The sequence below is a fragment of the Miniopterus natalensis genome, chromosome 7 (assembly GCF_054644295.1).
Source record: "Miniopterus natalensis isolate mMinNat1 chromosome 7, mMinNat1.hap1, whole genome shotgun sequence".
In the NCBI taxonomy this organism is placed as follows: Eukaryota; Metazoa; Chordata; class Mammalia; order Chiroptera; family Miniopteridae; genus Miniopterus; species Miniopterus natalensis.
The window spans coordinates 9,837,291-9,852,089 of record NC_142087.1 but is presented as its reverse complement, the minus strand read 5'-3'; the positions used below and the strand labels follow the sequence as shown (position 1 = coordinate 9,852,089).

The following is a 14,799-nucleotide window of genomic DNA, read 5'->3' as shown; positions in this document are numbered from 1 at the left end:
GTTTGATCTTCATTCTGTTGGCCCATGATTCTCAAATACCATATCTTGAAAAACACTGATACTTGATGAGCTGGAATGAGGTTTTCTAAGGTAAAATTAAACAATGCTAGTCTCTTCCAGTTTGAAGAAGAATTAGCTTAAGGGATAGAACTTTTTAAAGATTAAGTGTACCTATGTATTTTGTTTAAACACTGCTTGCTGGGCAAACATTTCAGAGCAAGTAGAAAGTGGAAGTTAACAGAAATGAATTGGGAAGGGCTAACCATCTTTGATTCTCTTCTTGAATATATGGTATTTATTATTGTAATACTTACATTGCATTTATACAGATATGTTTTCTGTGGCTGAAATTTCTCATTTGTATGATAGACTTAAACATCATTTCATGGAGAATTTATAGCCTAGGGAGAAGGAAGAAGCAGTACATGCCGTGGAGAATGTATAGGATAGGGAGAGACAGTACGTGCCATGGTTACGAGCATGGTCCCTGGAACCCAGCAGATGTGGTTCAAAACCCAGCTTTATCATGTTATAGCTCTGAAGCCTCAGGTAAGAAGCAAACCTCTCCATGTCTCAATTTTTTCATCTGTGAAGTAGAGATAATATTACTTAATATTCATGGAGTTGTTTCTGATGATTATATGAGTAGTATGTAGTAAATGCTCAGTAAGTGGGAGCTCTTAATATGTTTTCTGAAGGCCACTGTGACTTCTAGGTATTCCATTACTGAAAGTTTGTGTGCCACTGCTGCAGGGAATGAAATATTCTCAAAGAATATTGTGTCTGATTTGAGGACATTGGTGGGAAATTGCAGGGATATGTTTCCATTATATAATCAGTACCTGGAAATGATTGACTGAAAAATCTGGGTCTTTGAGTAAACTCTTTTCTTTATCTCCCTTTCCTACTTAAAGTACTCCTTTCTTCTACCCTTTTCTATCCTGAACATAGAGTGAGGAGGATTCCCTCATGCTATAAGTGTACCAAATCTGATCATTTTATCCCCTTGCACAATGGCTATCTGTTCTGAGGGCTCTTTGGGGAGGTGTTCAGACAGCTAGCTGCTTCTCAGGGATTGCCTGCCTACCTGATCTCACCATGAGGCTATTTTAGGACATTTATCAACTCATTTAGATGTGTTTTATCCTCAGTCATCTTGAGGCAATATTTTCAGCTTCTTTATCTTGCCATGTAGGGTAAATCTGTACTTCTTTTTATTAATTTGCAACAGTATAATTTGACACATAATTCTGTTTTGTCTTTTCAGGTGCCATTTGGATAGTCCTTTAGCGGCACGATGTACTCTGAGTGGAGGTCCCTGCATTTGGTGATTCAGAATGATCAGGGTCACACCAGTGTTCTGCACAGCTATCCAGAGAGCGTTGGGCGAGAGGTGGCAAATGCAGTGGTCCATCCTCTTGGGCAGGCATTAATTACTCCTTCAGTGGCTGGTAGTGAGAGTTTGTTAAAAACTGACAAAGAAGTAAGTTTCTTCATTTCATTCTACTATATAAAAACGACTTTATAAATGAAGAATTTATTTTTAACATTTTTAATGGATTTCTGCCCAGTGCAATGTGACTTCTCTATTTTGACCTTATTTGGGTAGTGGGTTGGAGGCTCAAGGTTTGTGGCAGTTATAAGAAATAGGTTGCATTATTGTGCTGCTGAGACTTCCTGCTAGTCAGACTCAGTTCTCCATTTGAGCTATGTGCCCAAGACAGACTGGAGTGTCAGGCCCTTTTCTCTGAAACCCAAGGCTCAATCTTCAGATTTATATTCAGAGATGTGTTTAGAAGGTCTTCATTTCTATGGGAGTAGCATTTTCCTCTCTCCAGAGTGCCCTAGCACAGACTTACTCTGAGGGCCAGCACTTGTCATGATGCACTATCCCCTTGGTGTATTTATAATCCCTTGCTGCCTTGTCCTGGGAAGAGATGGCACATGAGTAGATAGAGGTGCTGTGGTGCAGCCCTTGTTTATTCTCCTTTCCAACCCTCAAAAGGATATGAGAGAATAGTTCTTGTATCTAGGGTCCTCTAGAATTATACAGTTAAACTATATCTTCTCCTTTGTCTTTCATTTGATAATTAGGGACTTGCAACCTCTTTTAAAATTCTTTCTCTTGTGCAGCTAAATCCTGTCTCCTTCCCATTTGTCACACCTTCACTGCGCTGACTTCTTTAATATTTATTGCTTTTTCTTATCCTCACCCAAGGATATGTTTATTGATTTTAGAGAGAGAGGAAGGGGGAAAGAGAGAGAGAGAGAGATCAATGTAAGAGAGAAAAATAGATCTTTTGCCTCCCATATGTGCCCCAACCAGGGATCGAACCTGTAACCTAGGTATGTGCCCTGACTGGGAATTGAACCCACAACCTTTTGGTATATGGGACAATGCTGCAGCCAACTGAGTCACCCAGCTAGAGCTATTGCTATTTTATATATTATATTACATTATATTGTTATATCGCTGTTATATATTTTCTACCATTAGCCTTTTTGTATTTCTTTTTTATTTTTACTCTTGCCTTTGTAGTTTTTGAGCTTAAAAATTTTAATATGTGTATTTATCTTGGTTCAACATTAGTTTTATGCCTTGGAAGTCTTTTTGAATCCTAAATTTCTGTCTTAACAAGTTAGCTGTGCTTTTTAGCTTTGTGATATTTACTTATGGTCAGCATATAAACTGTTTTTCTCTTTTTTCCTAAGTTAAAAATCTTGGCATACCATTGGGCACCTTCTTCCAAAATGATTTTGGTACATTAATCCAGTGGTACTCTGTCATCTGGTGTTTCAACCAGTTATAAATCTGACCATTCTACCTTCCTCTGGTCCATAGGTCTACATCTTGTCCACAGGACATCCTGCATCTCATTGAATTTCTTGCTAAAGCCTAGATTTCCCTTTGTCCGAGAAGGCTGTTAATGGCATGGTGAGAACAGCTTCAGATTCCTAGTTGTAAGAGCAGGTTTCAGCTCTAGCATTTTAGCTCTAGCATTTCCAAACCAGTGATTTGGGCCAAATTGCTTAATCTTACTAAGCTTCAGTTTTCTTATCTCTATAAAGTGAGGATAATTTGCCCCCTGACACAGGATTATTTTGATGGTTAGATATTTATGAAAGTGCTTCATAAACTGCCAAGATTATAAAATTGTCAACTGCCTTCATGGTAACCCTGTTTATAAAGGAATGAAGCTTATCTGGCATGACTTGTTTTTTTTGAGCAGGCTAGCTCCCAGTGATTATGCTTCCCTTTTATATGTGCTCACTGATCATCTGCTTAGTACTTTGTCCCAGTTTTGTCTGGAATTCACTTAAACTTTTCATTCTATAGTATCTGGAATGTAGTTTCATATTCTTTTGCATATTGGGCTGTTTTCTTTTTCTCATCATACCTTATTTATTCTTTATGACTGCAGGCAATGGTTCAGCAGTCTCTCAGGTAAGTTCGTTCAGCCTCTAGGATGTGATTCTTATGGGCCAGGAGGCTGGAACTCATTTAGTGCTGCCAAGTGCCTTGTTAAAATCTTACCCAGCTTCAGTCCCTTCTCATTTGTGTTTATCCTTACCTTTGCATTTTAAATATTATTTTCTTTGGCAGAGAAAATAGTCACAAGAAAAAGAGTTGTGCAGTTCATTTTCCTTCCTGTTGTTAATGTTGCATAATCTGGAAGTGGAATGTGATTGAATTTGTGTGCATGATTTCCTAAATGATACATCTCTCCTTATATAATAAATCGGAGAAAAGTATCAAAAATTTCCTATTTCTTTGCTTCCAATCTCTGTATAAAATCAAGACGTCTTGTACTTACTTTTTATTTCACAGAGCACACAATAATAATGTCTAAAGGGTAAATGCCAATATCGGCTTAATATTTAGAAATAAGTAGTTTATTTTTTTCTTAAATATTTTGCTTAGGAAATGTCTAAGTATGTCTTATACATGGAAAGTGCATTCTCTAGAATTAATCTGATATATGTATTGAGATGACTATGTTGTCAATTGAGAGGTTTTTTTGGCAGTAAAAGAGGTTAACATTTTAAATCAGTCTACTGAGATATAGAGAGGGATGTGTGATAATTCTGTAAGTATATTTTCTTTAGGTAAAATGGACCATGGAAGTAATTTGCTATGGATTGACCCTTCCATTGGATGGAGAAACTGTAAAATATTGTGTTGATGTATATACAGACTGGATTATGGCTTTAGTGTTGCCGAAAGAGTCTATTCCATTGCCAGTTATTAAAGAGCCTAATCTATATGTTCAAAGTATACTGAAACACCTGCAAAATCTTTTTGTACCAAGGTAAGCTATACTTATCTATCTGACCTTTTATTAAGATCATAGTAAAATATTCATAAATGTTACTGTTTTATATTATAGGAGCTCATTTCATTGTTAGTCCTTTAAACAGTTAACTTTCATTACTTGTTCAGTTAAAGAGATATTAATGTGAATGTTAGGAGAAGTGGGCTTATATAATGTTTAAGAGTGTGTCCATTTTAAAGGCATTGGCTTTTCTTCTAAATTTAATAGCTATTGTATATTAAAATACTGTGACCCCTTTCCCTTCCACTCAGAAAGACATATTTAGGAATAATTTTTGTTTCCACTTAAGCTAAAAGCAACTAAGCCGTCTATCTTAAAATGAATCTTTCCTAAGAGAGAATGAAGACATTGAAGTAAGCAGACTTGACTTTATTATGGGAAAATTTGTAGTAGGTAGGCCAGAAGATTATCTTGAGGGTTTTTTTCATAATTGAGAAAAAAGTGAACCACCTTTTAAAAAGGATTAGGAAACATATTTGCCAAGGATGTATCTGATAAGGGGCTAATTTCCAAAGTGTACAAAGAATTCATATTACTCAGCAAGAGGAAGACAAACAACCCAATTAAGAAATGGGCAAAGGACTTGAATAGACACTTCTCAAAAGAGGACATACGGATGGCCAAGAGACACATGAGAAAATTCTCAACGTCGCTTATCATTAGAGAGATGCAAATTAAAACCACAATGAGGTATCACTTCACATCTATCAGAATGGCTACCATCAACAAATCAATAAATGACATGTGCTGGCAAGGGTGTGGAGAAAGGAGAACCCTACTACACTGCTGGTGGGAATGCAGACTGGCGCAACCACTATGGAAAACAGTATGGAGGTTCCTCAAAAAATTAGAAATGGAGCTGCCTTTTGACCCAGTGATTCCACTCCTAGGAATGTATCCTAAGAATCCTGAAACATTAATCAGAAAGAATATATGTACCCTGATGTTCATAGCAGCACAGTTTACAATAGCTAAGATCTGGAAACAGCCCAAGTGCCCATCAGTAGATGAGTGGATAAAAAAGCTGTGGGACATTTACACCATGGAATACTATGCAGCTATAAAGAAGGATTTTGTACCCTTTGGGACAGTATGGATGGACCTAGAGAAAATTATGCTAAGTGAAATAAGCCAGACAGAGAAAGACAAACATCACATGATCTCGCTTATACATGGAATCTAAAGAACAAAATAAACTGATGAACAGAATAGATTCAATGACATGGAAGCATAGATGAGACTGATGAATGTCAGAGGGATGGAGGAGGGCCAGTGGGTGGAGGGGGAGAGAATAACTAAAGAATTTATATGCATATATACACAACCCAAGGACGCGGACAGTGGTGGGGAGAGGGGTTGGGGAGAGGGATGGGATGGGGTGGAACGGGTCATTGGGGAGAAAAAGGGACATCTGTAATATTTTAAACAAAAATAAAATTAAAAAAAATAAAAAAAGGATTAGGATTTTGATATATTGCTCAAATATACTGGACTTTAAAAAAACATGATATTCTTTTTTTTTTAAATGTTATTGATTTCAGAAAGAGGAAGGGAGAGGGAGAGAGCAACATAATTGAGAGAGAAACATCAGTCAGCTGCCTCCTGCACTCCTCGTACTGGGGATTGAGCCCACAACCCAGGCATGTGCCCTGATCGGGAATCGAATCGGTGACCTCTTGGTTCATGGGCTGACGCTCAACCACTGAGCAACACCAGCTAGGCAAGATGCCTTTTTGTATTTGAATAGCAGTCGCAGGTGCTCATCTCTGAGGTAATTGCCTGCATACCTCATGAGTTTTAGGGACCTGTTAATGATATCCCATTGGGTCTGTAAGCTCTTTGCTAGTAACATTAGCTTCAAAGAGACTGTGAGCACTACAGAAATCCCATGCAGAATTCATGTGAATGTGCATTTAAAAATTTTTAAAAAGAATCCAAAGGCCTTTCTGCTTCAGTGTGTGCAGCAGGAGTAGTTGTGGGTATTCATTCACTCACTCATTCAGCAGAAAACTATTGCATACCTTCTGTTATGTGCCAAGCGTATTGTACACAGAAAATTTAGAGGTGAAACTTACATTTCTAGTATTCCCTTCTCACCCCAGAAGCTTTCAAGCTCTCATAGGAGTGTAAGTTGAGATCCCAGAGTGCAAAACTGTGTGACAGGGAAGAAGTAACTTTGAAGAGTTTGTGCCTAGTTCTTACGTCTGCTGATGCTCTTAGGGACTGTTACTGGATCATTGCTTGTTGCATCCATAAGTTGCCTGTCCTTACGCTGTTGCTGTCTCTTCTCAAGGCTTGTCAGTGATATCTCTGTGTCTTCTTCAGACAGGAACAGGGCTCCAGTCAGATCCGACTGTGCTTACAGGTCCTGAGAGCCATTCAGAAACTGGCCCGTGAGTCATCCATCATGGCCCGAGAAACCTGGGAAGTCTTATTGTTGTTTCTTCTGCAGATTAATGACATACTTCTAGCCCCTCCAACTGTTCAAGGTTTGTTTATTTTATTTTTCCTAATTTATTTCTGAGCTTCAAATAGTTTCCTTGTAAATTCAATGGGTAGTAGACTCATTGGGGATTTAAATTTTGGCATGATAGTTGACAAACCAAGATTAACAATTCTTAGAATGGAAACCCTCAAAGACATGATATGAAGTTATTTTACCTTCAGTGAAGGTAGGATGAGTTAATGCATTTTTAAAAATTAATGCATTTTTGATGATAGGAACAGTAGCTTGTTTGGTATATTAGGATAGAGCCTGTATAAGAAACAACAAACTAAATTAGAGCCTATATGTAATGTACCTGGTTACAAAGTAGTTACCAAAGTTGATTTTGAAAACTTGATAGCTATAGAAGATATTTTCTTCAGCAGATGAAACCTATAGTCTTAAAGTGTCCTGTTTGGAAGTACGATGGTATTCTATTTGTTACCTAGCCATTAAAAAGCCTCCAATTTTATGAGACTTTAGACTGTATCTTAGAAGCCCTGCTTTGTATGTTATAGCACAGTGTGTACAGATTGTAAGTTGACATTCTAGATCCATGTTCCCTGTTACTTACTCACCTAATATACATGTGAGTGTGCTTGTCCTCTCACACAGATTCAGTGTCCAGGAAAATATCTAAAAGGCATTTATGGAATTTTTGTGTTGAAAGGGACCCCATAATAGGAATACCCTGTTTGGTATTGACGATAGCTGACCAGTCATTGATTCATTGTCTCTCTGCTACACACTCCCCAAGCCTGGGATCTCAGCAACACAAGGCAGGCAGTTTATCCCCTTCTGAGGCTTGTTATTGTTGAAACTATGTTTTTGCTCATTTGAAATACACCTCTTTATAACTTTTCCTTCTAGTCCCAAGTTTGCCTTCTAGAACTCTGCAGAGTACAGACCACTGCTGTTTTCCCTAGTTCCAGAACTCTCAGCAGAGGAACAACTATGCTTTCATGGTTGAGGCTTGTCCTGCCCAGCAGTAGTCCTTTTGCTTCCTTCTTTGTCTCCCTGGCCCTGGAAGGGGGGCTTTCAAACACCTGAAGCAATTTATAACTAAGTTTGAAAGTAGAAAGACCTGCTTTCTTTACTTACTGGCAGTGTGAATTTGGGCAAGTTATTTAAATTTCCTGAACCTAAGTTTTCTCATCTTCAAATTGAGTTAATTGGTAATAGGTGTTATAAATACCTATCCTGTACAGTTAATGTGAGGATTTTGGGAGGCCACTCATGATAGGTACTCATCCTTCCCTCTCTCCCCTCTGTACTCTGCTTTCCACTTGTTAGAAGATTAAGATCCTTGATAAGAACTGAGCAGGGCAACTTGAAAACTTTCAAAGTGACTATTGGTTGATGTATACATGATTTCCTTCTTAGGAGCTCCTAAGAATCATTTCTTGTCCTAATTATTAAATGGTGGTTTGAAAGTCAAAACCGAACATTGCAGTTATTTTAATTTTTTGACCAGTCCTCCCAAATCAGTGAATTGAAGATTCTGCTTTAAAAATAAGTATACCAAAGATATGTTGTTGTTTTTTTGTTGGTAAGGTGGCATTGCTGAAAATCTAGCAGAGAAGTTGATTGGAGTTCTCTTTGAGGTTTGGTTACTAGCTTGTACTCGGTGCTTCCCAACACCTCCATATTGGAAAACAGCCAAGGAGATGGTGGCTAACTGGAGGCACCACCCGGCAGTGGTGGAGCAGTGGAGCAAGGTCATTTGTGCACTCACTTCAAGGTAGGTTATTGTCATTGACTTGCCTTCCTTCATCCGTCTTGCCTAGTTCTGTCTTTCTGGGATTCATGGAATACATTGTAAAAAGCCTGTTTCTTATGTCTATTATTATGGTGCTTTAGATACAGAATGGAGCCAATTTTAAAAAATAAATGTAGTAGTTTGGCTAGTATCTGTCTAAAACTTTTCAGATTAAGCAAGTGTCTTGGAGAAGCAAACAAACTCTGCACCCTATCTCCCTGCCCCCAAAAATCCCACTCTTACTCTGATTATTAAAATGCAGGATGGGACAAAAGTAGGTTTACAGTTGTTCTTATGGAAAAATAATAGGATAATTAATAAATAATAATACAAGAATAAACTGTTTCACATACAACTATAAACCTACTTTTGGCCCACCCTGTATTCATGATCATTTTTTTGTTCTGAAATAATTTTATTTTAAAAAATGTGAGCTATTATAAATTTATAGGATCTCAGTTTCCTCCACATGATCATTATTTGAAAAAAGCAAACAGACCGTAGAAAGATATAAAAGAAAAAGTTAAATTTAACAGAAGTCCTGTCATATATGTTTATAAATAATTTTACAGAAATGGGATTATACAATAATGTGCTACTTTGTAACCAAAGTAGGCAGTTTTTTATAATAATGATTTTAACTTTTTATCATTTATTTATAATGTCATCATTCAACCCTACATATTTTTTATTGAATTTTAATTTCTTTTACTTAACATTTTTTTTCAATTATAATTGACATTTCATATTATATTAGTTTCAGGTGTACAGTATAGTGGTTAGACATTTATGTAACTTATGAAGTGATTCACTGTGATAAGTCTCATACCCACCTGGCACCATACATAGTTATTATTATTGACCATATTCCCTGTGCTGTACTTTACGTTCCCTTAATCAATCCTACATGTTTTAATGTATAACTCTAAATGATGAGGATTCTTTGTTGTTGTTGTTAATCCTCACCAGAGGATATTTTTTCCATTGATTTTTAAAGAGAGTAGAAGGGAAGAAGGGATGAGGAGTGGAGGGGGGGGAGAGAGAGAGAAACATTGGTGTGCAAGAGACACTGATTGGTTGCCTCCTGCACTCAGATCACACCTGCAACCCAGGATGTACTCTTGACTGGGAATTGAACCTTTTACCCTTTGGTGCGTGGGCCTATGCTCTAACCTCTGAGCACATCTGCCAGGACAGATAAAGAGTCTCTTTTTAAACATGGTCACGATACCATTATCGAACCTAAACAATCTTTTTTTTTTTTTAACATACCTTTATTGATTTCAGAGAGAGGAAAGGAGGGGGGGAGAGAGAGAGAGAAACATCAATGATGAGAGAGTCATTGATCGGCTGCCTATCCCACAACCCAGGCATGTGCCCTGACTGGGAATCGAACCCCAGTCTCCTGGATCCTAGGTCCATGCTCAACCGCTGAGCCACGCCCATCTGGGTGAACCTAAACAATCTTAACGATTCTTTAATATTAGTTAGCTATTCAATGTTCAGATGTCCCTGAATATCTCAAATCTTTTTTTTATAATTATTCCATTGAATCAGGAAACAAACAAGGTTTAGACATTGCATTTAGTTGACATGCTTCTTACACCTATTTTTTTTTTTAGTTTATTTTAATTTTTTAAAAATATGTCTTTATTGATTTCAGAGAGAGGAAGGGAGAGGGAGAGAGAGATAGAAACATCAATGATGAGAGAGTTATTGATCAGCTGCCTTCTGCACACCTCCTACTGGGGATCAAGCCTGCAGTCTGGGAATGTGCCCTGACTGGGAATCGAACCTCGATCTCCTGGATCATAGGTTGATGCTTAACCACTAGGCCACACTGGCCGGGCTCTTACACCTATTTAAGTTACAGGTTTCAACGTTTTCATTTTTATTTCTTTGCAGTTTTGGGGGGGTTTTTTGGGTTGAAGAAACCGGGTTGTTTGTCTTATAGAATGTTTCACATTCTGGATTTTTCTGATTATGTTCTACTTCTGTTAATTAACATGTTTGTTTGTCCCCTGTATTTCCTGTCAACTGGTAGTTAGATCTAGAGATTTGGTCTGATTCAGGTTTGGGGGAGGAGAAGGTAGAGAGGGAAACAAATAATTTGTAAGTAGTAATATGTATCAGAACGTAGACTGGTCTTTTTCTGAATAAAATGTTTATATCTTTATCATTACTTAAACTAAATGATGAAGGTTTGAAATATTCTATTGATTCTGATAATCTTTGTGAATATCAGTATTATAAATCTATTTTTAAGTAATAGTTTTATCTTGATTGTAAAAATAATACATGCTTATAAAAAATTTGGAAGTTGTATGGGAAAGTATTCATCACTTACAGACAACCAGCATTAACATTTAAATGTATTTTTTTCCATTTAGTTCTCTTTTTATAAATATCAATTTGAGGTTATTCTCTTATAGTGTCTGTTTTTCATTTAATGTCTGTTTTTTGTCACATATGCCTTTTTTTTTTTGTAACTAGATCTTGAGGTCATATTTTTATTGGCTTTGTAATTTTTCATTATATAAATGGAATTCATTTAATAGTTTTCCTGTTTGCCATGGCCCATGTGGCTCAGTTGGCTGGGTGTTGTCCTGTGCACTGAAATGTTGCCAGCTTGAACCTGGCAGGGCATAAACCTGGGGGTTGTGCAGGAGGCAGCAGATTGATGTTTCTTTTTCTCTCTACCCCTTCCTCCCTCTCTAAAAATGAATTTTAAAAATCTTAAAAAAAAAAATAATATCCTGGACTGGCCGGCGTTGCTCAGTGGTTGAGCATTGCCCTATAATCTGGGAGATCATGGTTCAATTCCTGGTCAGGTCACATTGCCCGGGTTGCGGGCTCGATCCCCAGCAGTGAGCGTAGCCTATCACTGTCTCTCTAATCATTGATATTTTTATCTCCCTCTCCCTGAAATCAATAAAGACATATTAAAAAAAAAAAAAGGTAGGGATTAACATTATAGACTGTACTAAAAACATAAAAATTTCCCTGTTCTTTTCATATTTATGTTACCAGTGTTTTACTTTAATAATATTGTTGATATGAATGTTTTTTCGTTGCCTATGTGTGTATTCTGGTTATTTTATTACGATCTAATCTCTAGAGGTGTAATAATTGAGTCAAAGGGCTTTGAACAGTTTTTAGTACATTTGGAATATTAGTTTTAAATTAAGTAATTGAATTGTTGAATTACTTTGAAGGTATACCATGAATTCTAAACTTTGTGTAAAGCTATATAGCAGTTATTATTATGAATAAATTATGGCTTAGTTGTGTTGATGGAGTTTGCAGTGAGATAAGTTGTAAAAATAATTAAAATAATTTATTACTTATATAAGTACTTAGGTAATTATAGAAATAGAATTGCATTATGTGACTATAATTAATTTATTATTTATGTCATTTGCAATTATTTATAGATAAAAATTAAAAATAATTTATAATTTTATAAATTAGTAATATAATTTTTAATTTATATTAAATATTGTAAAACTATGATTATAAGCATATATTATAAAACTTATAAAATATAAAATTTATGTGTAATTAATTTGTATTACTTATGTTACAAATTTAATCTATAGTTATATAAATTATATAACAAAATATAAGTAAGACATAATAACCATTTTATAAATAATGATTTATGCAAAACAAATAAATGTTTTAAAATTTTTTTATAGAACTAGAAACCTGCTTCCAGTTTGTTTTATAAACAAGGGTTTTTAGTTGTTTGCTTCAGTGAGGTGTAATACATGTTTCATCTGTTTTCTCTGATATTTCTCTTGTATTTTAATGCTTGAATGTATTTTTCATTCTGTTAAGAAATGAACTTAGCGGTGTGCATTTTTTTATTTTCTAGATTGCTACGCTTTACATATGGTCCTTCATTTCCCCCATTTAAAGTTCCCGATGAAGATGCCAGTCTGATCCCTCCTGAAATGGATAACGAGTGTGTTGCACAGACATGGTTTCGCTTTTTACATATGTTAAGGTATTGTTATTTTTTTTACCCAGTGTCTTAGGGCAGGAACCATGCTATAACTCTCTTAATGGATTTCAGTGTGTCAGGTGGAGCCAAAGTGGACAGCACACACATCTATATCATGTGCCTTCTGCTCTCCCTGTTCCAGCAGGGCCAGGCTATCCTCAGCTGCGATTGGTCTATACTCTAGGAGCTTGTTCCCTGTGGTAGATGCAGCATTTTCTTCTCTTGCCTGTTGCTACAGCCTGGATGATATCTCTCCCAGGACTGTCACATTCTGTGGGGCCTGGAGACTACCTTGCTCCTCTCTCTGACCGGCACTGACTGGTCAGTATGGCTCTCAGGGCCTCTCCTCTAGTAGACTTGTTTAAAATTTTGCTGAGGGATACTATAAAATTTCACAGAGGGATAAATTGCTACTTCCTGCCATTTCTTTCTTTCTAGTAATTCTATTCAGTTCAGCTTCATCGCTTTCTACCTTTCTACTAGCCCCATCTTTGTGTTCTGTGGAACTTTTGTTCTGTTGTGTACTGTCTTGATTCTTAAACATTTTTCCTTGCCTATCTTCTTTTTCTGGTTTGACTAGCCTCATTTTCTATTTGTATAGTAGTGATTCTAAATTATTCTGTATGACCTTTTTAGTTAACCATTTTCTATTTTTTCCTTCCAATTTGCGTTTTTCATCTTTCAGTGATTTCAGTTTATATTTTAAATCAATTTTTCTATAATTTTGTGTTTCTTTTAAGATTAGGAAGTTTTTCTGTGTTCTGATTTTCATTGGAATGTCTCTACTACGTGAAATTTTGAGTGGGATGTGGGTTGTTGATATTAGATAGTTATTCTTTTTTATGTTCCTGGTTTTTTATGTTCCTGATTTTATTTATAAATTTAAAATTTTTTAATTTTAAATTTATAAATTCAGGGGTAGTAATGAATTTTATTCAAATCATACTTTGGGATTTATTTTAAGCAATTAAAAGTTTTTTCTTTTTTACCTATTGATGTGATTTATTAATTTGTATTACTTTATTTCAATATGGAATCATTCTTTAATTTGAGAGAAAAGTTAGAGTTGGTTATGAAATGCTAATCTTTTAATGTTTTTTGCCAAATTGTCTCTAGTTTTTTTTTGGACTAATTGATGTTTTGGTATGTTTTAAGAAAAAAGAATAGGAAACTTCCTGTTTTTTTCCTGTGCTCTGTTGTGTGGAATTTGACATAAATCACCAGTAAAACTTTAGTCCTAGAATCTTTTTTACAGGTATTTCTTGGATAATCTTTTCCCATTTTTTCACTCTTAATTGACCTTTTCAGGCTTTATCTTCTTCAGGTGAAAGATTTTATTAGTCAGGATTCTTTCGAATCTAAAGAATAGGAACTTATTTATGTAAATACAAGTGGGAAAGAGGGGTTATTTTCTGATGATAGAGAGGTCTCATTGGACTCTAAGAAGCAGTGAATGCCCAGTACTCAAGATGGGGATGGACCAAGGCAGCTTTGGGACAAGCTCTTCTGTCATCTGTCTCTCTTGGCTTTTTGCTTCTTTTGTGCATATATACATTGTTCTTTTTCTCTCGCAGGCTTCCTGAGTCCCTATTTCTTCCTGCCTTTGGGGTACATGTAATCCCATGAGATAACTGCCCGGTGGCATAAATACTGTGGGACTTCCCAGTTCTAGCCATTTCTGTTCACTGGGACTTTTCCTTTGCTCAGATTCTCAAAAGGGATATATTCGATTAAATTATTATTTTTTCAGTTAGGCTATATCAGGTATAGGTCTCCAGCAGACATCTAGATAGACACCTTTTGGACAGTTTTACCCTGTTGGTTAAGTGAGCTGTGGCTGGGTGGAAGGCAGGGCCATGAGAGTTAAGGGGCTGCCAGGGTCATTGGCAAATTTCCTAGGGAGGGCTGAATATGATGGGGAGGTAGGCACCATTTGTCTAATATGGTAATGCTTTGTCTTTTTCCAGGGGAAAAATTGTTTCCCTTGATTAGAATACTACTTTCTGAAATGCTTGTGCTTGGACATATTTATCCATGGTCACTGGCTCTTCAGGCCCCATGTGGAGGTTCTGTTTTAGTAGATCTAGGACGAATCTGGATTTTTAACAGGCTCTCTACATGTGTCAGATATACAGGGCATTGGGAGCTGTAGGGATGCAGTTTTTATGACCTGATCTATATCCTTTGATACCCATTCTCATTTCAGATTTTTTTT

General features: G+C 36.3%; 1 protein-coding gene across 3 annotated transcripts in view; it reads left to right on the top strand.

Annotated features, from left to right (window-relative positions):
- The window catches only part of RALGAPB (Ral GTPase activating protein non-catalytic subunit beta), an 80,347-nt gene that overhangs the window by 12,054 nt on the left and 53,494 nt on the right, over positions 1-14,799 (top strand). For all 3 annotated transcript variants that reach the window (XR_015714798.1, XM_087818734.1, XM_087818733.1), the window contains exons 2-6: positions 1,268-1,483; positions 4,108-4,310; positions 6,660-6,823; positions 8,374-8,560; positions 12,456-12,587. Coding sequence is in view for 2 of the 3 variants with exons in the window: in XM_087818734.1 (XP_087674860.1) it covers positions 1,298-1,483; positions 4,108-4,310; positions 6,660-6,823; positions 8,374-8,560; positions 12,456-12,587 (872 nt within the window). In the remaining variant the exon portion in view is untranslated. The remainder of the gene's footprint in view (positions 1-1,267; positions 1,484-4,107; positions 4,311-6,659; positions 6,824-8,373; positions 8,561-12,455; positions 12,588-14,799) is intronic.